Source organism: Pipistrellus kuhlii, unplaced genomic scaffold (assembly GCF_014108245.1).
Source record: "Pipistrellus kuhlii isolate mPipKuh1 unplaced genomic scaffold, mPipKuh1.p scaffold_m20_p_20, whole genome shotgun sequence".
Classification (NCBI taxonomy): domain Eukaryota; kingdom Metazoa; phylum Chordata; class Mammalia; order Chiroptera; family Vespertilionidae; genus Pipistrellus; species Pipistrellus kuhlii.
The window spans coordinates 17,035,036-17,063,002 of record NW_023425516.1 but is presented as its reverse complement, the minus strand read 5'-3'; the positions used below and the strand labels follow the sequence as shown (position 1 = coordinate 17,063,002).

The 27,967-nt window shown below is 59.7% G+C and overlaps 1 protein-coding gene across 1 annotated transcript; it reads right to left on the bottom strand.

The window, feature by feature from the left end:
* CMKLR1 (chemerin chemokine-like receptor 1) lies at positions 1–27,967 on the bottom strand. Its single transcript, XM_045585647.1, has 3 exons — positions 27,678–27,967; positions 5,491–5,573; positions 1–4,088 (listed from the first exon to the last, which is right to left on the bottom strand). The coding sequence occupies exon 3, from the start codon at positions 4,083–4,085 to the stop codon at positions 2,955–2,957; it is 1,131 nt and encodes a 376-aa protein (XP_045441603.1). The 5' UTR covers positions 4,086–4,088; positions 5,491–5,573; positions 27,678–27,967; the 3' UTR covers positions 1–2,954.

Genomic DNA, 27,967 nt, shown 5'->3' with positions numbered 1-27,967 from the left:
TGCCCGCAACCAAGGTACATGCCCTTGACCAGAATCGAACCCGGGATCCTTCAGTCCGCAGGCCGACGCTCTATCCACTGAGCCAAACCGGTTTCGGCGGTTGTTTTGTTTTTTTGAATTATTGGCTGTTTCTCCCACTGGCCAATGACGAGGACAGAGGTTGTATCTTTGGATCGCCCTGTATTCCCAGGGCCCAGCCCAGGGCCTGGCCAGGAGTAGGTGTTGGATAGGTTTTGATGGCCTGGGGGAGCGGGGGACAGGTAGAGAGGACTATGGACATGGATGGATGGGAGGAGGGATGGATTCGGGGCAGAGAAAGGAGGCCCAACCGGAAGGAGGAAAACAGCTGGTTTGGATTTTGCTCCTGTGCACCGGCTTTTCCAAGGACAAACTGATTCCCCGGCTTCCCCCAGGGCGGCCTGGCCTGCACTCGGCCGGCCCAGCGGGAGGAGCGAGGCACCGAGCTGAGAAAGCAGCCGTCCTGGGGCTCAGAGGCCCAAGTGGCTGGTTTCTGAGACCCAGAGTCCGTCCCACACCATCTTGTGCCTGAGTCGCTTCACCTGTGACGGCGAGGAGGGGTCGCTGGAGACAGGGGGGCCATGTGAAAAGCCCCCCCTTTTGCTCTCAAACTGGCCGAGGGCAGGCTGCTTCGGGCAGGCGGAGGCTGCGGCGTGGGATTTGGGATGGATTCAGGGCTGGCTCGTGGCAGCTGACAGGGAAGGAACAGTTTGTCTCCTAACGAGGTGCGATTCCAAATGGCCCATGGGCTCTGGCGCTCGCCAGGCGCCGGGAAGACATCCCAGCTGCTTGCTGCCTCTCCGAGAACTGGCTTCGGGATGGAGGGACCGGGAGGGGAGAGGAGGCAGAGCCCTCGGAGACCTGCCTCCCGCCTGTCCCCGCCTGTCCCCGCTGTCTGCCTTCCCCGAGTGCAGGAGGGGGAGGGAGCCCTCGGGTGAGTGTGGATGGCCGTCCGGGAAGCTGGAGGGCAGCGGCATTGTCTTTGCCAAGCGGCGCTGTCCTCTTTTGAAAAACGATTTGCAAAGCTGACTTTAAAAAGGCCGTGATGACGACGACGACGTTTCGATGAATCCACCGAGGCATATGTATTTATGGTCAAAAAAATCCCAAGCCCCTCTCAAAAACCTTACGACTCTGCAGCCTTATTGGAGGCGAAGGAGACCTAGGTTCGAATCCAGGCGCTGGCGGAGACCCGCTGGGCGCCCTCAGGCCAGTTCCTGAACCTCTCTGAGCCTCCCACGCTCCCCATGCAAAAGGGAAGTCACGTGTGACGGTGCCTAACGCGGGGCAGCGGCGAGGCGGACTAGTCGCGGGATCCCACCTGTGCGGTGCTTACCGTGGGAGTGCTAAATAAAGGCAGGCTGCGGCTAGAGTCCAGAACCGCGGTCGGCAAACTGCGGCTCTCGAGCCACCTGCGGCTCTTTGGGCCCTTGAGGGTGGCTCTTCCACAAAATGCCACGGCCCCGGGCGAGTCTATGCTGAAGAAGTGGCGTTCGAAGAAGTTTACGTTTTAAAAAAGTTGGCTCTCCGAAGAAACATCAATCGTTGTCCTGTTGATATTTGGGCTAAGGTTTCTTTCCAAACGTCGGGGCTTTTTTAAAACGCTGCGGGACTCAGAACTGTCTGGTCACCTTACATTTGGCTCTGTGGACGAATGAGATTGCCGACCACAGGTCTAGGACATTCTCCATAGATACATTCTCTAGACTCGGGTCAGGCAGAGCCTCTGGCTGGCTGCCTGCGGTTGGGCCAGTTGTCCCAGGTGAGAAGAGGCTATGGGGCTGCACACAGGAGCTCCGAGCCTCTGGCACCGTGCCCACGGCCTGCATGCCTGCCTCCCAGGCCTGCACGTCAGACCACAAGGTCAAGGTCAGGCTCCAAGCTCCGCTTCAAGTTCAGCGACCGGGCCCTTGGACGCCCTCCCCAGCCGCAAGGGACTCCACCTAGCTTCCTGCAGTTGCCTTGGAGCTGGTCTCTAGCGAGGCAGGCGTGGGGGAGGAAGTGGGGGGAGAAGACGGGGGGGGGGGGGAGGCCCTCGATGCTCACCTTCGGCCCCGGAGTGTTTCGTTCTGAGTGGCTCCAGCCGGAGCCCATAGATGAAGAAGGGAGAGAGGAGCCCCTGGGAGCCGGTGGGGGCTGCTGAGGGAGCTGCCCCCTCCACCCAGCCAGGGAGCACCCCTTGGGAGTCACCCCAGGAACAAATGGAGTCAGACAGGGGATGGGGGAAAGGACTAGCACCACCCGCACCCCCAAAATAGCTCAGCACAAAGCCCACGGGAATCTTTCTCCTTCCTCCTCCCCCGCCCCCGCCCCCCCCCCCCCCCCGTCCCCCAAGATCCCCTACGGCCCTTCAGGGCCTGTTCTCTGTGCTCCTAGGACAGCCGGACACAAAGGCAATGCACGGCCCAGGGCTCATCGGTCACCTTCCTCTCCCAGGTCCCCACACATGCCCTGCCCCCCAATCCAGAGGAGTGAGACATCCATCCATCCGGCCGGCTGCTGGATGGGTAAGTAGGGAGAGGTGTGCTCTGCCCTCCTCCGCTCACCCGGGATGGGACCCGGGAGAGTGTTTGTGTCATTTCCGGGGGGGCGCACAGTAGGTCGCATCGTCTCCGTGTCTCGTGCTCATGGCGGTCCACGGCGGTGCTTTGGAGAATTCTCCCTCTTGTGCTTTGCGTCGTTGTCATCGGCGGTCAAGGCTGGTCTCCCAAGGAGCGTGGGACGCTGGTCCAAGGCTGAGGGCCCCTGGGCACGCCCTGCCCGCCATGCCGCCGGGAGGAGAAAGGGGCCCCGGGCCCTGGGTGTGCCCGGCTCCACATACCGTCCGCCCCGTGTGAGATGCAGCAGGCGTGGGTGGGCGCTGCCCAGGCCCCCGCTGCGACCTTGGGGAGACAGCGCCTTGGATCGCCAAGGCCAGGGGGTGTCTGCTGGGGGTCTCAGAACATGCCCGTCTCCTTCTCGATCCTGGAGGACCTCTCGTTTACGGACGACATCCTGGTGGAGTTCCGGTGGCTGTGGTCGGGGGACTGGCCCGCGTCCTCGCTCAGCGCGTTGGCCAGGCGCGAGAAGAAGGCCACCCGGAACTTCTTGAAGTCCTGGCCCATGAAGGCGTACAGGATGGGGTTCATGCAGCTGTTGCCGATGGCCAGCACGGTGGCCAGGGGCAGGCCCAGGGTGAAGACGGCGGCGGGCACGGCGCTGTGGCGCAGCTCCAGCAGGCACAGGGTCTGGTAGGGGCACCAGCAGAGGAAGAAGGTGACGATGATGCTCAGGATGACCCGGAAGGGCTTCCGGGTCCTGGCCAGCCGGTTGCGCCGCAGCTTGCACACGATGGTGACGTAGCAGGCCGTGATGGCGACCACGGGGATCAGGAAGCCGCAGAGGAAGCGCAGGGCGCCCACCGCCAGGTGCCAGCGGGCCCCCGGCGGCGGGGAGCCCGGGTGGGGGTGCCCGGGGCCCCCTGGCGTGGCCGCTGCCTCGGCCAGGCTGAAGTTGCTGAAGCACACGACCTTCCCGTGCACCAGCACCGTGTCCCGGAACACCAGGGAGGGGACGCTCAGCAGGGAGGCCAGCGCCCAGATGGCCACGCAGGCCGCGCACACCAGCCGCACGCTGCGGTGGTTCTGGGACCAGACGGGCAGGACCACGGCCACGCAGCGGTCCACGCTGATGGCCACCAGCAGGAAGACGCTCGTGTGCATGTTGTGGTGCAGCAGGAAGTTGCTGAGCTTGCACAGCGCCGTCCCGAAGGCCCAGTGGTAGCCCAGGGCCACGTAGGCGATGTGGAAGGGGAGGAAGAGGTTGAACAGGAGGTCGGCCACGGCCAGGTTGACGAACCAGATGGTGTTCACCGTCTTCTTCACCTGGAAGGCGGCCACGAAGATCACCAGGCCGTTGCCCAGGATGCCCAGGCAGCAGATGACGCTGTAGGCCGCCACCAGGAAGATCCGGAAGGCCCCGCCGCCGCCGTCCGGGGACTGGAACTCCTCCAGGATCACGATGGCCTCCGAGCCGTTGAGGTAATCGTCCTCGTAAAAGTAGGACACGTTGTCGTCCTCCCCGTCCATGCTCTGCAAAGGGGAGACCGAGACCGCGAGGCCGTGAGAGGAGCCTGGACAGGGACTGCCTTCAAGAGGCCAACCAAGCCCTCACCGGTTTGGCTCAGTGGATAGAGCGTCGGCCTGCGGACTCAAGGGTCCCGGGTTCGATTCCGGTCAAGGGCATGTTCCTCGGTTGCGGGCACATCCCCAGTAGGAGGTGTGCAGGAGGCAGTGGGTCGATGTTTCTCTCCCATCGATGTTTCTAACTCTATATCCCTCTCTCTTCCTCTCTGTTAAAAAAAAAAAAAAAAGCCGAAACCGGTTTGGCTCAGTGGTAGAGCGTTGATCTGCGGACTGAAAGGTCCCGGGTTCGATTCCGGTCAAGGGCATGTATCTTGGTTGCGGGCACATCCCCAGTGGGGAGAGTGTGCAGGAGGCAGCTGGTCGATGTTTCTCCCTCATCGACGTTTCTAGCTCTCTCTCTCTCCCTTCCTGTCTGTAAAATATCAATAAAATATATTAAAAAGAAAGAAAGAAAAGGAAAAGACTAGAAGATTATTAAAAAAAAAAGAGAGAGAGACAGAGAGAGAGAGAGAGAGAGAGAGGCCAACCAATATCAGCAAGCCCGACCTGGTCCTCCCTGGCAAGGCACAAGGCCAGTTCCTTAGCGTAACTACTTCCTGTGTGTGTTGTTTTAAATTTAATAAATCTTTATTGTTCAGATTATTACAATTGTTTCTCCTTCCCCCCCCCCCCACAGCTCCCCTCCACCCTGTTCCCTCTGCCCTTACCTCCCCACACTGTCCTCATCCATAGGTGTACGATTTTTGTCCCATCTCTTCCTGCACCCTCCACCCCCCAAACCCCGTTCCCCCTGAGGATCATCATCCCACTCCCTTTCCATGCCCCTGATTCGATTCTATTCGCCAGTTTATTCTAGCGGCTTCCTGTTTTGCCATTTTATTTACTTAACCAATGAGCCGGCCAGCACCTCCTACCCACCAGGGACCATCCTGAAGCCCTGACCTGTACACACTGCTCTTCATCCTTGCAAAAGCTCAGCGGGGTCGATGGGCGAGGGACCCTGTGTTACAGGGGAGGCCACGGAGGTGATTGGTCCGAGGCCCTCCAGCTGAGTGTGAACCGAACTTCGGAATCTGCCCTCTGGACAACCGCATTCGGCTGCCCCTCTGGAGCCCTCCCCGCTCCCTTACAGTCTAGCTGGGGAGACAAACATCCATCCACCATCCCGTGATCATGGAGAAACGGGGAGTGACGATGCTGAGGGCACTGGAGGAGAGGTGCACGGGGCCACGGACTCGGTCCCAGCCATGTCCCAGGGCCCAGGGGACAGCTCCGCGGGCTCCCACACTGCCCATGGACCCCAACGGCGCCTGTGGAGAGATGAGCTCAGACCCCAGGACTTCCTCACCGTTCGTTCACCGTTAAGGTGTCCAACGCTCTCCGGGGTGGGTCCTTGGCCCGTCCGTCAGTCTCCACCGGGCTCAGGTACTCCTGCAGGGGGAACAGTAGGCAGCTGCTGGGTCGGAGTCTGGCATACTCCTCTTGTTGCCACTCCCGATTCATGGAAAAGGAATCAAAGCAACCAGCCTGAGGTGACTCCGCTCACGAGCAGCTGAGCTGGAACTTGAACCCAGGACCCTAGTGCCCTGGAATCCCTGCACTTCCCACCACCCAGGCTCCTCCCATCCTGACAAACGGGCTCCGAGCTGGTGGATGTCTGAGTCCGGCCAGACTGCCCACTGGCGCTTCTCCATCACCCATCGCTCCAGCCTCCCTCCATCTAAATTCACTGCCGGTCCTTCATGGACGCAAGGTTACATTTTATTGCACCTGGTTTTATGCAACAAGAGCTACTTGTAAAACTCCATGGAGGGCGGACCCTGGGCTCCAGGGACTCCGGGCTGGAGCTGGGAGCAGATTCCAGAGGTGCCCAGGCCTCCGGGCAGGAGGTGGCAGGGCTGGGATTGGAGTCCCGTCTGCAGAATCAGGGGTCTCCCCATTGCTCCATGCTGCCCCCACATCGTGATGTGATGGCTGGGCGTCCCCATCCATCCCCTGTGCCTGGCTGTGCAGGCCCCAGGGACAAGGAAATGGCTCTCCGAGCAGGAAGGCTGCCTGCGCTGCAGTCATCACCTCCCAGTCATCACCTCCCCATCCCAGGTGGGAAGCAGGGAGAGGTGAAGGAGGGGCCTCTGTGGAGCTCACAGGGGGTTGCCAGGTGCCAGGCCGAAGAAGTGCTCCCCAGCCAGGCAGGGGTGCTCCCCGGCCTGGGAGTCGAGGCTTCCTCAGGCCCCAGGAGGCTCCCGTTTTGACCCATTAGCTGAGCCTGAAGGGCAATTCGGAGATGACAGAAGGAGCCCTCGCCGGTTTGGCTCCGTGGATAGAGCGCAGGCTTACAGAACTGAAGTGTCCCGGGTTTGATTCCGGTCCAGGGCACGTACCTCCCTCGAAGGCTCGGTCCCTGGACAGGGATCGTGTGGGGGGCAGCCAGTCGCTGTGTCTCTCTCACGTCGCCGTTTCTCTCTCTGTGTCTCTCCCCCTCCCTTCCACACTCTCTATGATCTTTAGAAAAACAGCCTCGGCTGAGGACTAACAACAACATCAAGGAAAAAGATGATGGAAGGAGGGAGGAGGGTGGGCCCCACCTCCCAGCATGCCCCCAGTTTGACGGCCATGCTGGGCGGCGGGGGGGGGGGAAGGGGGGCGGTGTCTGAGCCCCTGGAGGAGGGTGGAGAGGAGCGGGGACTCAGGACCCAGCACTTGGCGCTGCGGCGTCTGCAGAGACGCTCTGGGGACACAGATGACGTCCCGTCTGGCTCTCTGGCTGGGCTGGGAGCAGCTTGGGGTCAGGGGCCACCTCTTTCCATCTCTGAAGGGGGGCCAGGCTGGGCCGGCTCAGGGTGGCGCTGACATCTTCTGGGCATGTCTGCCCGCTCCCCCCTCACCCCTCCTCCTGAGAGCTGAGCGAGTCAGTGTCCTTAGTTGGTATATGTCCTCCCCCCCACACCCTACCCCCTCACCACACACACACCCCAGTCCCTCGGCTCTCCCTGGGCGGGGACCCCACTCACAAGCTTGCACGTGGCCTGTCCTCTGTCTGTCCCCACAGACATCCCTCCTGCCCCAAGCTCCTTTCTGCCCCCAGACGAGGCAGTCCTGGGGTGAACGGTCAAGGACACCGATTCTGGGCTGCCACGCACCCAAAGGCTCGGTCTGTAGGAACTTCCCATGACCCTCTCTGCACCTCAGTTGTCTTATCTATGAAATGGGCATGACCACAATCATTGGGAATGGTTGAGGGGATTAAATGTCACCTGCGAAGCACTTAGAACAGGATTGTAACTGGGTAACTAGGCTGTTATTTTTTTTATCACTGTTCTTTTTGTTGTTGTTATTATTATCATGATGGTGATTATTTCTTAGGCTTCTACTCTTTTTTTTTTTAATATATTTTATTGATTTTTTTCAGAGAGGAAGAGAGAGAGATAGAGAGTTAGAAACATTGATCAGCTGCCTCCTGCACACCCCCTACTGGGGATGTGCCCGCAACCAAGGTACATGCCCTTGACCGGAATCGTACCCGGGACCTTTCAGTCCCCAACCCGACGCTCTATCCACTGAGCCAAACTGGTTTTGGCAGGCTTCCACTTTTAACTCCCTCCTACAATGGCCTTCGCCTGGGAAGGTGGGAGGGGCGGGGAAGGCCAGAGGACCCAGGCTTCCCATGCACTCGTCACCCAGCTCTGGGGCCAAGGGCAGGTCAAGGGCAGCACAGGCAAGGATTTTGCTTCTCTGATCCTGCAGGCCAGGCCGAGGGACCCCCCTAGTGCATGAATTAGTGCACCGGGCCTCTAGTTTATTATAAGGAACTAAAACAAATATCAAGTATAATAGCTATAGACATAAGGACCAACCCAAACCCATTTAAAAACCTGCAGACCAGCAGGGTCCATGGCATTGCTGCTGTTGACCTGCAAATGTGATTCAGGGCTTCCTTGTGGCCAACTCAAAAAGGGAAATGTGAGCCGTGGTAGGACCTGAACTTTCAAGAATGAGGAAGCAGCCCCGTTCTGCAGGGGAAGCAGTGGGGCTCCCTACCCTGCATTCTCAAGGGCGCTTCTCACTGGGAGCGGGTGTCCTAAGGGCACCCCAAGAGAGCAAGGGCCATTGCCTTGACCATGTCTGTTCACACCTTTCCCGGTGCCCCACCCTCCGGGGACACCTCCTCACTCAGATCTTTTTCCCCCTTCCCCAGTTTTCGGGACAGCCTGGCTGGGGTCCGGGGCACAGGTGGGAATCATTTGCCGAAGGCAGCACCGTCTGTTACAGCCCTGGGCAGGTGATCCTGGGATCAGCTGGTCCCTCCTCCGCCCTCAGCTCCCGGGAGAGCCCGGGGAGCAGATGGGGTGTCCGGGCTGGGCTCCCAGAGTCTTCCTGTGACCCTGAACTCACACCCGGGTTGGAACGGGGGCCCAGTGCTGGTCTTCTCGGAGGCTCCTGGGACAGACCAACCCCCAGGCCAGCCGTGCCCGGCCTTTCCTTGGACAGTTCCCATAGGCGCCTCGGAGAGGCTGCCATGGAGGATTTGGTACAGAAGGCAGGAGATTGGCTGGGACACCTGAGGAAGTCGCTTCCCCTCTCTGGGCCTCGGTTGTGTGATCTGTAAAATGGGAATAATAGTATGTGCCCCACCTGCTTCTTAGGGCTGCTGGGAGGATGAGCTAGCACGAAAAAGATGAGCTTCCGGAATCAATGCTGGGAGGAAGACAATCTCTAGACTCCTCTCTTTTTGTGACTTTTTTTTTTTTTTACTTAACTCTGGAAATAAGTTCAGACTCACAGAAATTGCAAAAATAGTACAGAGCGGTCCTGGGTAGGTACCTACCACCCGATGGCCCTTGGGGCTGGAAGAGAGAGGGCGGGTGAATGTTGTGCAGCTGTCAGAAGCGACAGATTATAGAGGGCTCACACCGCAAAGAGGGATGCAAGCATCCTGAAGCCACTGCCCGCCCAGCACGGAGCCCGTTGGAAACGCACGTGTGAAAGCAGCCACACGCATGTTTCTCGATTTGGTTTGATTTTTGCGAGAACATGGTGGAATCACAAGATACACGTGGAGCCCATTAGGATACACATTGAACCAATTAGACCGGTTCTGTGGGAGCGGAAACGGGAGGAGGGGGAGCAGAGAGCGGGGCTGAGAGGAAACCAGGGCGGCGAGGAAAGGAAAGGATGGAGATGGACAGAGGGGTGTCATTATATCGGCCCCTCCTCTCCCCTCCCGAGGTCCACAGACACCCAAAGCCAACAACCGGGCCCCCCAAACCCCTGCCTGGGGTTCTGTTCGGGCAGCGCCTGGGTCACTGAATCCCGGGGACCAGATGGTCACAGGCAGAAGGTCCCGCTGTGGATGGCACCGCCCTGCCCACAGCCCCGCAGACCCGCTCAAGGTCACATCTGGTCCTCCCACCACCGAGTGCAAAACCCTGAGACGGATGTTCTCTGCTTAGTTTTTGTTAAGTTTTGTCTGCAGGCCCGGCACGGGTCTAAGCACGATTACAAACCAGGAGACCGGGGCCCAGAGTGGGTCAGTAACGTTCCCAGGTCACACAGCTAGCTCCTTGCACACACCGCCCCCCAACCATAGCTGTCTGTCCGTGTCAGTCTGTCCCATGTCTCTCTTGTCTCTGCCTGATTTCTGTGTGTGCCTCTCTCTCCATGTGTCTCCTCTCTGCCTCTATCTCTTTCTCTCTCTCTTTTCCTCTCTCTCTCTCTCTCTCTCTCTGTGGAGTCTCCCTGTCTATCTTCTCTCTATGTCACCCTGTCCCTCCTTCTCTCCCACCCTCCCCTCTGAGAGGCTCAGCAATCCTCACCTGCCGACATCACTCACCTGTGTGCCCAGCTGTCCGAGCTGGCCCTCCCCACCTGCTGCTCTCCGGGCAGATGGCACTAACTGCCCCTGGTAGTGGCCCTGGGCCCCAGGCACCTCATCAGCCACCCCCGTCAGAGCCCACAGACGCCTCCTCCGCTGGCCCTGGGGCGTGGGAACCTTCGGGGAATCCCGGAGGCCCTTCCCCAGGGTGTGGCCTGGCTCCAGTTCCCTTTTACCCGCACCCCTGCCCACCCTGACAGCACGGAGGCCCCGCCTCTGTGTGTCTCAGCCTCCGAAGGGCTTTGAGGGGCTGCGAGGCCCCTCGGAGGGCACCCCATTTTGGAGCTGGGGACACTGAGGTCAGGAGGGAGCGCATGGACCTCCCTGAGCCACCCGGAGGGGGACCCTGGGCTGTGGCGGGCGCATCCCCAGAGCCTGGGACACCCCGCCTGGCGCCCCCCACCCCGGAGGCCTCTGCATGGCGCCTCCTCGGCACACAGGTGGAGGGGGACCTCGCTCAGCGGGTGGGTGGCCGGCCAGGCTCCCACAGCCTCCAGGCATCCGCTCAGGATGTGAACCAGACTCCCTGACCCCTTTGCTGTTCCTACTGGTCCAAGGGCACAGCCTCAGGCAGCGGCGGAGCCGTTCCAGAGCCTTCCAGACATCACGATCCCGGTCCCCACCGTCCGCCTCTCCCCAGCAATGTCCCCACGTCCCCCAGGCCTTTGCTTCCTGCCCGGTTCCCGCCTGGTCCATCCCCAGTGCCTCACTCTTCAGGGCAGAGAAAAGGGGCCTCCCGGTCCCCCACCCCCAGGTGTCTCCAGGAAACCCCCCAGGGCTCCAGTCCCCGAATCCCCAGCTCTGAGGCACCCCGAGACCCCAAAACCACACAGCGCCAGCTGCTGTTCCAGCGGTGCGTCTGGCCGCCGTCCCCGGACAGAATTAGCTCTGTGCTGGGAGCGTTTCCTCCCGCTCCCACACCCACACCGGGAGTCACGCTGAGTCACCGGCGGCCTCGCCCGCTGCCCGCTTCCTTCTGGCCGAGACTGGGTGCGTGCAGGGGTCGGCGAACCCCGGAGCTTATGCCTCTGGGCCTGGACAGCCCACCTGCTCAGAGGCAGGGGCCCCCAGAAACCTTCAGTGTCTGGGGAGAGCCCAGAAGCGGGACACCCCAACATCTGCAATGCCTCGAGTGCCCCCCGGAGAGCGCCCCTCCTTCCCCCCCTGGGTGCTGTCCCCACACTCACTCCCTGCGGCTCTGGGCCCCGCCCGCTGGCCCACAGGAGTGACCCCAGGCGGCTCCTTGTCCTCTGACCTCTAGGAGTGGGGGATGCAGGGCACTGGGACAGCGAGCCCAGGCGTTCACTCTCCCAGCGCCCTTCCTGCAGGGTCTCCCTCTGCCCCCAGGGTGGCCGTGACCGCTCTGCCCTCGGCCCCTCGGCCTAGGACAGGAGGGTCTCTGTGCACCGTAGACCTGGGATCGCTGCAGTGTCCCTCACACTGCCCACACTTTCTATGCCCGCCCCCTTTCCTCAGCTCTCACCATTCACCCATTCTGAATGGGTAGCTTGTGTCCTGCTGAGACCCTGAGGGAGAGCCCAGACTGCCCCTGCCTCCCCCTCCCACACCCCATATCTGTCAGATCCTACCCACGGTCCCCTAAACAGCGCACAGACCTCGTCACTGCTGCTCCCGGGATGACTACGACAGCCCCTAGCCACCACCGTGAGTTTATTTCCCCCCCAGTAGCTGGCGAGGGCTTTCGAAAATGCACACCTCATCGCATGACTTCCTGCTTCTGAGTTCTCAGCTGCTCGCCGGGCCGGTGTGGCTCAGTGGTTGAGCATCGACCTATGAACCAGGAAGTCACGGTCAGGGCATATGTCCGTGTGGTGGGCTGGATCTCCGGTGTGGGGCGTGTGGGAGGCAGCCGATGGATGAGTCTTGCTCGTCGTTGATGTTTCTATCTCTCTCTCTCTCTCCCTTCCTCTCTGAAATCAATAGGAATATATTTTTTAAGAAAGATATATTCTGTATCTCCCAGCGTGGGCCTGGAGCCTGCACGCTGAGGGTTTGTGCTGAGGCAGGATAGTAAGAAGCTAGGAAAATGCTTGAGCATGTGGGGTGCGGGCGCTGAGATAGGCGAGCCCACAGGCCGAGAAGTTCATGGCTGGTGCAGAAGGTCACTGCCCTAGAAGTAACGGCTCCCCAGGCCCCTCTACGCCAGGTGGGCCAGGGACCCTCGCACCAGCTGCCAATCAGCAGAGGTCATGCCCCTGACGGAACACATCTGGGAAAGTTGACTAAGATTCTGCCGACACCCTCCCCTGCTATCTTCGCGAAGATTCCCACCTGCAGGAGAGAGATAAAGCCTTTGCGACAAATGACCCACAGGCCTGTGCCTTCCCTTCCCCCACAGCGTGCACCTCCTAAACTCGGGGGGACCCCAGAGACGTGCAACCAGGGGAGCCATGGGCAGCGGCAGCTCGTCCCGGGCTAACCCCGGGACCTGCCTGCAAGGCCCCGTTTGCCCTGACTCCCCAGTGAGCCCCATGGGGCCTCTCCTGTTGCTTCCTCTACCCAAGGCCCTCCTGTGTCTCACTGCCCCCAGCTTTAGCAGACGCACCCCCAATGTCACCCGGACTCGGGCTGTGAAATGTGTCCCACCCGAAGCCAAGGGCCCACCCACAGCCAGCTGGCCCGAGGCAGACCCGCTCAGGGGCCCTCTCTTGGGAGTCCAAGTTCCACGGCCCTTCCTAGTTCGGTGAACATGGACGAATGACCTCTCTTCTCCAAGCCTCCGTGTGCCCATCTGTAACCTGGGGCTGATCCCATGCCTCCCTTCTCCCAGAGTTAGCGTGAGCGTCATGGAACGATGATACGGACACAGGCCCCGGAGCCCACCGTAGGCGCCCAGCAGATGTCGGTATAGAAAAAATCAGATAGCGATGTTATCTGTGAGTGCAGGCAGGGTCCTCTCCCCACAATGGCTGGGGGCGGGGCCTGAGGGCGGGGAGAGACCAGGGTGAGTGCAATTCGCGGGTTCTGAACCAAAGCACAGACCTGTGTTCCTGGAAGTCACCAGAGCTCAGAGATGAGTCTGGAGGGTGTCTGGATGCCAGGCAGCAGCCTGCGGTCCCGCTCCGCCCCCTCCTCCCAGACCACACGCGGCCCCGGCCGGATGAGGAAGCCGTGGCCACGGCCCCTCCACCTCAGCTCAGCCCGGTCTCCCTTCCCGGCACCCCCACATCCTTTGCCAAAGCCCCTGCAAAGCCTGTTCACACTTGATTCAAGCCCCTGGGTGGAAATCAAGACGGTGCCTCAACGCTGTCGGCCCAGGGCGTCAAAGCATGCAAAGGGACAACAGCCTTTCTGGGACTTTGAGGTGGTCCCCCCCACCCGTGCTCCATGAAGATGAAGGAACGGGATGAAGGAAAGTCCGCCCCCTGGAGGGTCAGGGTCCCCAACAACACCACGGCCCCCTTATTCCCATTGCACAGACGAGCAAACTGATTCGGCCACCTTTGGTGATCTTTCCCCACGTGACCCAGCAAGTGAGTAGTGAGCAGGGCTGAAGCAGGATGGCAAGAAGCTAGGAAAATTCCTTGGCACCTGGGGTGAAGAAACGGAGACAGCTGAGCAAATAAATTGCCTGAGCCATTGACAGCCAGATACGGAAGGTCACCTTCCTAGAGATATAACCTCCAGGCCTCAGCGGGATTTCAGCTCCAAGACCAGCAAATCAGCAAAACGAGGGTGGAGACGCCAGGGCCAGCTGCTTCCCCCTGCTCTGGCGCTGACCAATCAGTGGAGACAACAACCCTGCAAGGGCACAGCTGGAGAAGCTAGTGAATATTCTATGAAGATCACCCCCCTCCATCTCCTAAACTCAAAGGGTCGTCCTCGTGAGACTTGCATCCAGGGGAGCCATGGGCAGCGGCAGCTCGTCCCAGGCTAATCCCTGAAACTGCCTCTGAGGCCCCCGCGGCCCTGATTTCCCAGTGAGCCAGAGCAGCCCGCCTACGCCAGTGGTCTGCAAATTCATCCGTCCACAGAGCCAAATGTCAACAGGACGACGATGGACATTTCTTTGGAGAGCCAAATCTTTTTTTTAAACTTGCACTTCTTCTAATGCCATTTCTTCAACATAGACTCGCCCAGGCCGTGGTATTTTGTGGAAGAGCCACCCTCCAGGGGCCAAAGAGCCACATGTGGCTCTCGAGCCACGGTGTGCTGACCATGGGCCTAAGCTATCCTGTTGTTCTTATGCCCTAGGCCCGCCCTCCCTCCCTTGGTTCGCCCTCCCCAGCTTATTAAACCCACCCACTGCAGGCTGGCCCGAGGCAGACCCACTCTGGGCTGGGGGCCTTTGCCAGTCACAGAATCAAGAGCTCCAGCCTGGGCTTCTGACTCCTCTCCTGATTATCCCCGGAATCATGTTAGGTATTGAAAGATGACATAGAGTGGGGGCCGGAGTCCGGGATGCCAGGACACAGGCTTTATTAAAGAGAAGGGTACCCCCCTGCCGGCTGCCTTCCGGAGAGAGAGAGAGCGGAAGAGAGCGAGGGCTGGGGTCCATGTACTTTTAAGGGCAGGATAGAGGACAGGGCTTAGGGCACTCAGCACACACTGATGGGTGGTTTCCTATAAGGCCTATGATCAGGGACCTAGGGATTTAGGAATCGGGGGCGTAGGGCATTTGGCAGGTGCTGATGGTTGGTTCAGTGCTCAGGAATGTCTGGCTGCAGGTGGAGTTTACGTCTGTCCATCAACTGGAGGAAGGGAGGATCTATCAGGTATCACTTAGAGCTAAGTGTTCAGCCCAGCTGCAGCCCCTTCGGGCTGTGTGACCTCGCACTGGTTACTTCACCTCTCTGAGCCTTGTGAAGGGTCAAGAAAACAGGGCTGGTGGCATGCTTGGCCTGGTGCCTGCCACAGTCTCGATTACTTATTACTGTCAGGAGAGGAGAAACTGGGGAATGTGTTCCCGCTGCTCCCTCGGTGCCGTCCACACCATTAAGGTCCCAGGAGGACTCGGCAGGGCACTGGGACTGCTCAGAGCAGGGTGGGTGCCAGGGACGTTGGGTGAACTGGAGACCCCTGGAGGCCTTGGCCTCAGCACCCCTTCCCCATCCCCTCCTGTTCCCTCTGCTCAGGCCCCGAGCAGCCCTGAGGCCTGGGCAGCCCCACCCAGGCCCCTCACTGGCTGCCTCCAGACCATCTTTTTTCTGGAAGCTTCCTGTCTCCAGCCCCCAGCATTCCCCTCCAAGGAGGCCCTGTCGGGAGGGAGGAAGTGCGCTCAGCATGGGCCCGGGGTTCCAGGAGTGCGGTTTGGCACCTTAGCCTGGGAGAGGTCAGAGAACAGAGGCCCCATTGGAGGGTGAGGGAGAGGGCGGGGGTGGGGACCTGGCGGGACAGGGCCCCTCTCAGGCTGACTCAACCCTCCAGGAAGTGGAGGGGAAACTTCCAATAAGATGGCCTTGACATTCAGCAGCGGAAAGCTCAAAAACCAAGGGCGCTCGCTTCTAAGAAATGTTTATTGAGCAGCTATAATGCGCCAAGCCCAGAGCTGGGCCCTGGGGACAAAGATCGTGTCCCTCCCTGGAGGGGCTGGCCTTCTGGGCGGGGAGGTGGGGGTAGGGAAACAGGTAACAAACATAAACCATAGAAAAAAGGCAAACATCCGGTTCCAGGCCATCTGGGTTAAACCCCTGCTCTGCCCTTCACCAACTGTGTGACCTTGCACAAGTCCCCATGCCTCTCGGTGCCTCAGTTCCTTCCGCTGACTCACAGGACTGTTGCAAGGATTAAATGAGTTTGCCCTGGTCAAGTTTTGAAGCATACCTGGTGCATCAAAGCACTATGCAAGTGGTCGGCAAACCGTGGCTAGCAAGAGCCACATGCTCTAATCCCCACTTCCCAGCAGACAATGAGGTGCCGAAAGGGACCTGATCAGATCGCCAGCACCAGGTGGAAGCAGGACTCGAACTCAGGTCCCAGGGAGTCCAGAGCCTGTGTTCTAATGGACCCAGCCGCTTCAATGGGCTGATGGCTGTGACAAGCGTTCTGGTAGCATCCCTCCCTCTCCCCCCCCCCCCCCCCCCCCGCCCTGAGCCTCCCCTGCATCTCACCAGCAAGGCCTCCCTTTGGGGACTCAGATTCCTCCACCGTCCCAGGGTCCTGGGGTGCAGCCCTGGGGTGAGAGGGACAGAAACTGAGACGCTGGGGGCGACGGCACTGACCCCCCACTCACCGGGTGCTGACAGGGTCCCTGGTGCCTCTCCTCGGAGCAAACCTTCAAGGTGGGGATTTGCATCCCCATTTTGCAGATGTGGAAACTGAGGCACCAAGACGCAAAACCACAAGCCCGAGATCCCACGGCTAGGAAGGGGCAGAGGTGGCACCTTGAACTGGGGCTATTCTGACACCAGAGCCCACATCTTCCATCGCCGGGACTGCCCTGGACTTTCTATGACTTACCCGCGAGGGACCTTCCCCCCACACACTGGACCCTCCTACGTTTTGCACCCCCTGACCCCACCTGAGCATGGGGCTGGCAGCATTGTAGGCTGCCCACATCTACCATCCCACCTCTGAGCCCTCAGACCCGACTCACCCACCTCACACGCCAGGCTCCGGGGCACGTGGGGGGGCAGGTTGCAGGGGCCTGTGCCGCCAGGAGGACCCCCGGGAGATCCCGGAGCCCGAACCGCCCCGGCTGCACCCTGCGCAGGAGGCAGCCGGGCACAGGCGCGCGCCTGGGCATTCGCGAGGGTTCTGGCCCTTGGAATGCCCTGGCCCCGGCCCAGGCCGTTGACGAAAAGGCTGAGTGCTGCTGCCAGCAGCCAGGTCGCTGGGAATGTGAGATCCCACCCAGTTTCCAGGCCCTGGGGGAGGAGGGACAGGCTCCCTCCCCTCCACCCATCGCCCTGCTGTCACCGTCCTCACGGCAGAGCTCGAACTTCGACCCGGGAAGGGTCTTGCTGAGAAAGTCGCCCCCCCAAACACACACACACACACACACACACACACACACACACACACACACACAGCTGCTTCCAGCCCAGAGGAAACGCCAGGATCCTAAACACTTGCTGGAGAGGCTGGAGGGGCGGAAGCTCAGCCGCCCTCGAGGGACAGATAAGGCAGGTGGCCCTGGCAGCTGAGCACCAAAGCCCCAGGTCCCCACGCTGCCCGGCCCTGCACCTGCTGTGAGGGTCACTGACTCCTTCTCTCCACCGGCACTCCACCAGGTCGGCGTGAGGGTGACACGGGCTCGCATCCCCGGGGGGCAGACCCTGGGGTGTCCCGAGATGCCCGACCTTCAGCACGCAAACCAAATTTCTCTGCCCCCGTGGTCGGCAAACTCATCCGTCCACAGAGCCAACTGCCGACAGCACGACGATGGACATGCCTCTGGAGAGCCAGCTTCTTTAAACGTAAACTTCTTCTCACGCCACTTCTTCCGCGTAGACGCGCCCAGGCCGCGGTGTTCTGTGGAAGAGCCACCCTCCGGGGGCCAAAGAGCCGCAGGTGGCTCGAGAGCCGCGGTGTGCCCACCACGGTGCTAGGCACACCGGGGCAGGCGGGTCATGCTACCTGTGCGAAGAGTCCACGGGAGGACTGGCTGGCGAGAACGCCTTCTGAAGTCAGACAGCATCGTGTTTGGGTCCCGGCTCTCCATCAGAAACTCTTTTTTCACCCCTTCATTCCGTTAATTATATACCTCTCTAGGGTGTGCCAGGCGCTGTACTAGGCACAGGAAGGTTACGGCGAGCACAGTGGGCAGAATCCTGTGCCTGGTCCCCTCCCAGGTCCCCTGAGCCCTCACATCACAGCTCGGAAATAAAATAATTGTAAATAAACTCCCCCTCGTGTTTGGTTATTTTCCAGAGCAGGTCGCCCCTCTTTCTCCTCCCCCACGCCTACCCCCACCACCAGCAGAACTTCTAGAAAAGCCCATGAGGTCCATGAGCTTTTTTTTTTTTTTTTGCTGAGCTGAATGGAGCAGCCCCTGCTCCCTCACCCCGGCCGGCCGGGTCAGTTGCCAGGAGTCACACAGGATAAGCGGTCACCTCCTTCCCCAGGCCCCGGGGTCACTTCCTCACGTCAGCCGCAGCGGACACGTCCTCAGTGTTCACCTTAACCCCTTGCCTTCCGGCCCCTTCCAGGTGGGGCCGCCCCCTGAGCAGGGTGGGGGGGGAGGGGGGCGGGGAGCTGCCCAGTGCCCTGGCTTGCAGGTCTGTCTGTCTGTCAGTCTGTTGGCTTGTCCGGAAGGGAGGGGGAAATGCATCTGCGCGGAGGCTGGTGGGTCCAGGAGGACATAAATCAAGAGAGAAAGGAGGAAGGGAGGCCAGGGTGGGGACAGAAAGCACGGCCAAGGCCGGGGAGGAAGAATGCAGCGCCCTGAATGCCTCCCGTGGGTGGGCCACGCCGTCCCCTCCCAGCCCCCGCCTTGGCCACCAGCCCGCGCCCGGGAACGCCGAGCCTTCCCTGGCCTTTCTGAGCCGGGAGCCGGGAGCCGGGAGCCGGGAGCCGGGAGCAGGGAGCAGGGAGCAGGGAGCCGGGAGCAGGGAGCAGGGAGCAGGGAGCTGGGAGCAGGGAGCAGGGAACTGGGAGCTGGGAGCTGGGAGCAGGGAGCAGGGAGCTGGGAGCAGGGAGCCGGGAGCCGGGAGCAGGGAGTCGGGAGCCGGGAGCGGGGAGCGGGGAGCCGGGAGCGGGGAGCCGGGAGCCGGGAGCAGGGAGCAGGGAGCAGGGAGCCGGGAGCAGGGAGCCGGGAGCAGGGAGCGGGGAGCAGGGAGCCGGGAGCCGGGAGCCGGGGGCAGGGAGCCGGGAGCCAGGAGCCGGGAGCAGGGAGCAGGGAGCAGGGAGCCGGGAGCCGGGAGCCGGGAGCCGGGAGCCGGGAGCGGGGAGCGGGGAGCAGGGAGCCAGGAGCTGGGAGCAGGGAGCCGGGAGCAGGGAGCCGGGAGCCGGGAGCAGGGAGCCGGGAGCCGGGAGCCGGGAGCAGGGAGCCGGGAGCCGGGAGCCGGGAGCAGGGAGCCGGGAGCAGGGAGCCGGGAGCCGGGAGCAGGGAGCCGGGAGCCGGGAGCCGGGAGCCGGGAGCAGGGAGCCGGGAGCCGGGAGCGGGGAGCCGGGAGCAGGGAACTGGAGCCGGGAGCAGGGAACTGGAGCCCGGAGCCCGGAGCTGGGATGTTCCCCGGGTTTATGGGGGGGAGAGGGGGATGCAAATGGACTTTGGGGACCGACCCACATCCCCAGGGACATTCCGACTCTGTGTGAACACAGCCTTGAGGCCCCGGTGTCTCCAGGGCCATCCCGGGGCGGCTGCCCGAGCACAGCGCGGTCCCCACGTGCCAATGGCTCTGCCCCCTGTGGCGCTCAGCGAGGGCCAGTGTCCCCAGAGCCGCCGGGCAGGAGGGACCACGCGATCCGGCCCAGGCATCCGGGTCGTGGGCTTCCTCGGAAGACGTTTCTAGAACATCTGGCGGAGGGCCGAGCAGGTGGCTGACGCTGCGTCTCGGCCCTGTCGGCAGCGGTCAGTGCCACCCTGTCTCCTGCTGCCCCGCTAGCACTCCGCCACCCACGGGGGCCAGGCTCCCTCCCCGACACCCGCCTGTCTGTCACCGCGTCCTGAGGCTGGCACGGACCTGCAGGACCCACACTGGGCCCCAGCTTGCAGGGGGGAGGGGGCCAGGGGTGCCCGTCAAAGGCAGAGAGGGAGGCTGGCTGGCAGAGAAAAGGGAGTGAGCACACGGCCTCTCTCGGGGCCTCAGTCTCCATGGCTATAAAATGGGACAGTTGGCCCCAGCTCCCACATTTCCAACGAGTTTGCCGTGATCCTCCGAGAGGGGCAGCCGGCCCCAGGAGGCCATTCTGGCGGGGACAGGATTGCGCAGAAGCTCAGCCCAGACTTGAGAGTGAAAGTTACCAGTTCCTTCAGGCTCCTGGGAGGAGGGAGGAGGCGGTGCTGGGAAATGGGAGACCCCGGAGCTGGGGAAGGACCCAGAATATGCAGTGACCAGAAGCCTGGAAACCTAGGCCATGGTATTAACCATGTCACCCCAATGCATTTAATGAACAAGGAAGCCAGCCAGCCTGGCCCCGGAGCCACCCAGCAGGCCAGGGGAGGCCCGGGGCCAGGAATCAGTGATGGGGAGGTGAGGGCATCGTCCAGCCAGGCTCCGGAAAGCCGCCCTGCCCTTCCCCGGAGCCCTGCTCCTGATTTCCTCCATGCCTGTGGCTTTCCGCGGGAGGGGAGAGGAAAACAGCCAGAGAAAGGCCCCTTTAGGCCAGCCTGGCCGGCTTCCCCCGGGAGGGGCGGGGCTGGCCGTCCAAGGCCGCCGCCCGGCTGGGCCGTGTTCTCCACCAACACAGGAAACCGAGGGCAAGGCGTGGGCAAAGCCGTGCCGCTGGCACCACCAGCTAGCCCCTCCCGGCTCGGGGCTCCCGGTCCCCGTGTTCTGGGTTTCAGCCCCAATGCTGTGCCGCCCACGATCTCGCCTGAACCACACACCTCGGCTCCTGTGAGCAAGGCCCCTCTGTGAGCCCCAAGATGCAGCGGGGGAAATTGAGGCTCGGAACAGGCCCGTGGCCTTTCTGAGGTCCCGAATCAGGTTTCCAATCAGGTCCCTGGGAGCAGAGGGGTCTCTGCTTCCACCCAGCAGACGGCCGGCCGCTCCGTTCACGCCCCAGGAACCCCCTTTTTCTCCGTGACCCACATCCCTGACAGCCGAAGAGGCCCCCCTCGGAGTCCAGCCTGTCATAAACAAGGCTGGAAATCGCACACGCTCCCTAAGGGCCGGCCCTTGACGTCAGCCAGTGGAAACTTGAACGCCCAGCTTGGCACAGAGGCCGGTCCCTCTCCCTCCTTGTAAACACGCCGCCGGCCGACCACAGGTGCCATCCTGAATCAACTGGAAGAAACACCTCGTTTTCTCCCAACCTCTGTGCCTACCTCCGTCAGCAAGTCCCGGGTCAGAGAGGGGGCCCATGATTCGGTCAAAAAAAGCCACCGTAGCAAAGTTTACGGAACCAACTGCCCAGGAGAGTACGCTGCGAACCCGCGGGCCCTCTGCCAAGCTGGGATCTCCTCCTCCATCAGCTAGAGGTTGTCTGAAATCTCCCATCATCCAAATGTGAAAGTTTAAGCACTGAGTGTGGGGAGGATGGGCCCCGGGGACCACAGGATGCTGCTCCGGGGACGGCTGCCATGGACCACCCGGGAAATTGGCTGGGACATGCCAGGCCCTGCAGAGGGTCAAGACTGCCTCCGGCCGCGCCCTGCGTCCGCCCACCACCCCAGACATCCCTTCCTCCTCAAGGCTCTCACGCTGCTCTCCCCTCGGAGACAGCTTTTATTTCTGGCCAATGTCTCCTCCAAGCACTCGAGGCCAACTCATCCCTGGAACCAGCTCAAATGCATGCTTCCTTCTCGGAGTATTTCCTGGCGTCCCACGTCAGTGCCGCCCGCTCTCTGCTCCTGCCGGACCCTGTGCGCTGAATGCACTAACCGGGCAGGCACTAGCTCGGCGTGGACTGAACAGGAAGCGAGCCGTCCGAAGGGCCCAGTGTCCACCTGCTGAGCTGAATGGAGGATGGATGGGCATTGTCCTGGGTGTTTGCGAGTCAGGGGCAATGGACTCCCGTGCATGTGCATGTGAAAGCTAACCTTCTGGCTACATGAACCCCACTCTGTTGACACCCCTGAGGGCAGAGCTCATGTGTCCCGGTATCCCATGCTCCCGCACACAGTAGGTGCTCCCGGCACACAGTAGGCGCTCAGCAAATGCCTGGGGAGTGTGTGGAGGCTGTGTCCCGGCTCTCTCACTGCCTTTAGACAAACCCCTCTCACTTTCTGGGCCTCACTTTTTCCATCTGGAAAAATGGGAGTGGAGATGAGCTCAGTGCTATGGTTGCACGCTTGGGCCCTCCCCCACCCACCAGCCATACATTGAAGTCCTGACCCCCAATGTGATGGCGTTAGGAGGTGGGGCCTCTCTCGCCAGCTCTGGCCCGCGGTGCCAGAAGGAATAGCCCCGGGCGCCAGCTGCTGATGCTTGCACCCACCGCCCACGCACACGCCCCCACCTCCTTGCCCAACCGCCGCCCTCAGCACGCGCCCGGGGCTGGGATCAGAGGACCCAACTCCCGTCCCGAAAAAGCAGAACCGATTCCGGCTTCCTGCCGGGGTTAGCAGCTGACCGCCCTCCTGAGTCAGCCACTACGACGCCAGGGTTACCAGAGTGTGTCTGTGGTGGAGGGAGCACCGCCCTGCCACGGGAACCCGGGCTTCTCCACGGGGCGAGGCCTGGCCAGGGACTGGCCTGGGGACCCGAGGCACGAGGCGCCAGGCGCCCACACAGCCCAGATGTGCAAAGGCGCATCTCAATGCCCGTTTTCCTGAGAGTCCAGATAGAAGGGCTTTCTTTGAGCTGACCTCCAGCTGTCCTCGGTGCTTTATGGGTAGAAACTCATTTAATTCCACCGGGGCCCTATGGAGTAGGCACTGAGATGGGGTCACTGAGGCCGCAGGAGGTGAAGGGGCAGAGCTGGGGTCTGAACCCTCAGACTGGATGGCTGTGGAGGCTCTCACCGTGTTCGGTGGTCAAGAGATGCCCAGCAGACATCGGTATGTCTGTCTCTGACGGCACCAAATAGACTCACCGCCCTCGGTCTCGTCCAGCGGGTCAGGAAACCCGACTGCTTTTCTCCCAGGCCGGAGCCCATCGTTGCAAAAACAGGGAGGTTCCGAAAGAGAAGTAAAACCAAGTTTCCTAATTTTGCCTGAAGCCAGCATGTCCTGGAGTCCAGCAGCAGCACCCAGTGGCTGCCAACCCCCCTTCCTTGCCACCGAGGCCCGGCCCAGGGCCTCCTCCCTCCCCCTAGAGGCATGAAAAGAGGCTGAGATTAGGGACCAGGAGCCCCAGGTCCTAGTCCCACCAAACAACCTTAACCCATCTGGGCCTCGCTTTCTTCTTCTCTCCAATGGGGGCAGGTAACCCTGTCCTTTTCATCCTCCTGGCTTACGGAGGGAGTGTCAGACACACGGAAGGTGCGAGCACAAAGTGTCTGCCACAAGCTTGCTTCCTTCCCCCTCCTGGAAGGCCTTCAGAACAGGAACTGGGCCTGACTCATCCTGCGTTCTCACATTCATAGACCTTTCCTCCACCGCAGGCCTGTTCACACAGGAAGTCGATCAAAGCACCCACTACGTGCCTGGCTTGGTCCTGACCGCAGCGTCACCGGCCTTCCTCAGGCAAGAACAATCCCCAGCTGCCTTATAATCAGTACGTGTGGCTCCTTCTAGGGACTCGGGTTCCTATCCCTGCATTTTCACACCCACCTGTGTGTGCACACGTGTTGGCATACATATGCACAGGCAGTGAGACCCTAGGGCAGGAGGAGGATTTTCTGAGTTCAACTCCGAGTTCTTTTGCTTATGACCTATATGTGACCTTGGGCAGACCCCTTTTCCTCTCTGAGGCTCGTTTTCCCCACCTGTAAAATGGGGACGATAATCCTGAAACCTTTCACCACAGGGTCGTAAGGGGATCAAGTGAGATCGTGGTTATGAAAAGCTTCGGCTCGGTAAATGTGCTGTGCTCAATAAAAATTGTTAGCCTGGCTTCCTTTTTCCAGAGGGAAAGAGAGCAGCTGTTGACTATGTTCCAGGGAAACCCGTGTTTAGGGCCCGGAATGTAGGAATTTTCTCGGTTGGGGATTGACAGAAATGTAGACTTGCGATCAGAGAATGGAAGAGACCCAAGAAACCACCATACCTGTGGCCAGGACAAGCCAGTTGTCCACAAAAAACAATCTCCCCTCTACAACACACGGCTGTCGCTGGGAAACTCCATTTCCCAGCCCCCTTTGCAACTAGATTGGTCACACAATTAGTTCTTAGGTGTGGTGGAAGGCAGTTCAGAAGCAAGCATGCCACCTCCATGCATTCCTTCATCAGCGACATGCCCATGGGGACAGTAGGGACATGAGATGGGTCCCTGCATCGCCATGTGGAGGAGAAGCACCCTCCATTCAGAAATGCCTGCCTTATAATAAACACCTGTTTTGTTTGAGCCAGTATATGCATTTGGGTCTATCTGTTACAACAGCTATTACCCTGACCTGACAAATACAACATTCTTATTTACAAACTAGAGGCCTGTTGCACAAAGATTTGTGCAACAATAGGCCTTCCTTTCCCTGGCTTTGCTCCCGGCCCCCCAGGAGCCTGCAAGTCCTCTCTCCCAGCTGGAGCATCACTCCTGTAGCTCCCTCTGCCCCCCTGCCCAGCCACTCTATGCCTTTGTATGCAAATTATCTCAACATCTTTTGTAGGTTAATTTGCATACTCGCTCCTGATTGGCTCATGGGTGTCACATAGGTAGGGTCAATTTGCATGTTTCTCTTTTATTTGTGTAGATGATTATGGCCAGAGAGTACCTTGTCCAAGGTCACAGAGCAAAACTTTGGTCACAGAGCAAAAACTTTGGTCTCTAACAATTTGGAGTGAGTCTGCAATCTTCCACCTGCTCCACAGAGCTATTGTGATTCTTAAAGGTCCGTTAGCGATGAGAGTGATGTTTAGTGAGCTGAAGTCTAGAGCCCTCCACTCCTGTTTCAATTAGGATAGCAGCACCTTGATCTGTTTCCTCCATATATTTTCATTGGAGCAAAGGATTCTGTGGCTTAAGATACTTCCCAAGTCTGCACACAATCTGCTTTCTGTGGTACAACACAACAAAGTTTCACTTCTTCTCCACCATGCCTCCTGACCTCAACTGCTGACACAGGGTATAACTTGCAAAGAGTACACTTATATCTGCTTAGAAAGGAAAAAAACAAACCCCAGTGTGCAGCGAAGAACCCAGAAACCTGGGCAAAGGCAAGGGGAAAAGGCGGCCGAGTCCTCTAGCGCAACGGTTCTTACGGTTTGGGGTGCATCAGACTCCTCCGTGAAGTGGCTTCCAAATGCAAACTTTGCACTGCTTACCCTCAGATATTCTGACTCAGAAAAATGAACCTCTAAGAAATACTCAGGATTCTCAGGATTATTGATCAGAATGTCAGGAATCCCAGGATTCCACTTTGAGAAGTCTTGAGTCTACTTCGTAGCCTCAAAACTGGCCTTGATACCTGCACCTCTGCAAGCGTAGCTCAAAGAGAATGAAACTGGCTTTTGGTTTTCTTGTACACTGACAGGAACCTGGACATTGATCATCGGCTGGTAAAGAAATCAATAATTATTTCTACTTGGCTCACAGGGGTGTCACAGGTGTAGATAGTACGGTGGTATAGAAATGATAACGGAATAATAGCTACTGTTTATAGAGCGCTTGCTACAGGACAAGCCCACTGCTATGTGCTCCTCAAATATCATCTCATTTAATCTTTTCACAATCCTAGGAGGTAATTACTATTCATACTCCCATTTTATAGATGAGGAAACTGAGGTATAGAGATAAGGCATAGCTTGTTCTCTGTCACTAAGGTGGCAGGTGGCAGACCAGGATCAAGCACACACACACACACACACACACACACACACACACACACACCAACAGAACCTAACCCCGTAGCCATAGTGCTCTATTGCCTTTTATGGAGGTCTAACATCAGAACCCTTCACCGGGACTCAGTTTCCTAATCTGTCAAACAGACGTATGGATAGCAATTTTATCATAGCAGCCACGCTGAGGATCCGAGAAAACGATAGCAGTAACATGGTTTGCCAGCGGACAGGAGTTAAGGAAACATCTAAGAGATGAGGCTTCAGTCTAGCTCCCTCGTCCCATTTTACAGATGGTGAAACTGAGGCCTGACCACGTTACTTATGAACGAGTAACTGAGCACCTGCTACATGCTAGGTCTTGTGCAGAGGGTTGGGGATCCAGAGAGAAGAAGAATAATACCCTGTTGTGGCTTCAAGGAGCTTCCAGGCCCGCAGAGGAGACAGACAGCAGGACGGGCAATTGCAAGAGAGCGCAATAGGCGCTGTGATGGGTGAGTACAGGCACCAAGAGTGGAGATAGGTGTGGACCCTGTTGGAGGGGCTGGGGTGGGGGGACTTTTCCACAAGGACTCAGCCAAAGAGGGGAGTAACTTACCCAAAGTCAAGTTTGTCTATTCGCTGGGGTCCGGAGGAGTCCAGCGGACGCCCCTGTGTGCCCAGCGATAAAGAACTCCTCCCTGGGGCTCCTCAATGCCAGGCCCCCCGCGGCGTGAGCATCCTCGCGGGGGTTTCCGTTAAAAACCTTCTAAGCAGAGGCCAAGCCGCCTTCCTCCCGCCAGCAGCCGCGAGGCCTGCGTTAGCCGAGGCTGTTCCTCTCAGCGGCGCGGGCATTGGAGAAGTTTTTCCTTTCGACAAGTCGGAGGAAGCAAAAGAGACAGCGAGAGCGGCAAGAAGGTTGGTCTTAAAAAGGAAGTGGGGGCGGTGGGGAGGTTCCAGAAGGGAAACGGGGGGCTCCGGGCCTTCGAGGAAAGAGAAACCAAGACCCAGGGCCTGGCCGCGGCCTCACCCCCCTCTCTGAGCCACACCCGTCTGAGTGAGCAGACTCACCCCCAAGAGCAGAGTAGACGGTGGTGTGTGATAGACCTGTACACTGGAGACCTAGCAGTCATTTAACCCCATGCCGCCCCAATAAATCTAATGTTAGAAACTGGCCGAAACCGGTGTGGCTCAGCGGTTAGAGCGCCCGCCTGCGGACTGAAAGGTCGCAGATTCAATCCCAGTCAAGGGCATGGACATTGGTTGCGGGCACATCCCCAGTAGGGGGTGTGCAAGAGGCAGCTGGTCCATGTTTTTCTCTCTCATGGATGTTTCTGGTTTTCTATCCCTCTCCCTTCCTCTCTGTAAAAAAAAATCAAAATATATATATATATTAAAAAAGAAAAAAAGAAACTGGAGGGGGGCGGGGAGTGAGTGTGTGTATCCACATTTACATGCTGACATGTGTCCGGTACATCGCAGGCGCCCAGCGAACATCATGGGCACCATGAGTGAGTGGGTGAGGGAGTGACGGATGGGGACGGCACCTGCAAAACCATCTCTGGGCGAGGGGCCCCTCTTTTGTCTCAGTCCTAGGAGTTAGGGCTGCCCCGCGGTAATGACCCTCATTTCATCCCAATCTTTGATAATAAAAATTAAAAAAATTTATTGATTTCAGAGAAAAAAGGAGAGGGGGAGAGAGAGAGAGAGAGAGAAACATCAATGATGAGAGTCATTGATCGGCTGCCCTCCTCCAATGGGGATGGAGACTTCAACCCTGGGCATGTGCCCTGGCCGGGAACTGAACCGTGACCTCCTGTTCATAGGTCAACGCTCAACCACGGAGCCGCGCGGGCCGGGCTCATTCCAATCTTGACCTCCCAGCTGACTGTCTCCACAGCCCTGAGCCCGCGCCCTCCCCTCTCTGAGCCTCAGTTTCCTCATCTGTAAAATGGGGACTCGGAAAGCACCTCCCTCGTGGGGCGGCTGTGAGAGTAGCAGAGGGACGGAGGGAAGCTCTGAGCTTCCTGCTTTTAAAACTCCGGGGAGCCGGCTGGTTCTCGCAGTGTGCATGCCTGACTTCGGAAATCTGAGCATCCGAACTGAGTTCTAGTCGTTTGGATAAAAAGTTAACTTTTAAGAAGAACCAAAGAGGTTCTAGTTAACTAGTCTCTCCTGGACTAGGGAACTCCCCTTTCCTGGCCCCTGCGGACGGGGCCAAAGCCACCCCTGGTACCTTGAGGCTGGTTTCCGCCCAGGTCTTCCCGAGGGCTCCCTGGACGTCAGGCCATGCGAGGCTGTGCAGGAGCCCAGCTGCCGGCTTCTGTCTCCCAATCACACTGTTCTCTGGCTGTGGCCGTGTGCCCAGAAAGCAGTTCCTCTGTGCCTTCCACATCCCCTAGAACCCCACACAGTGCAGCCCCGCCCCCGCCCGGGAGCACCCTCGCCCCCAGAGGCTCCTGGGGAGACAGCGGTCTGTGCTGAGCTCCGGGCTGGTTGGGGCTGCTGTCCCACAGGGGACAGGCT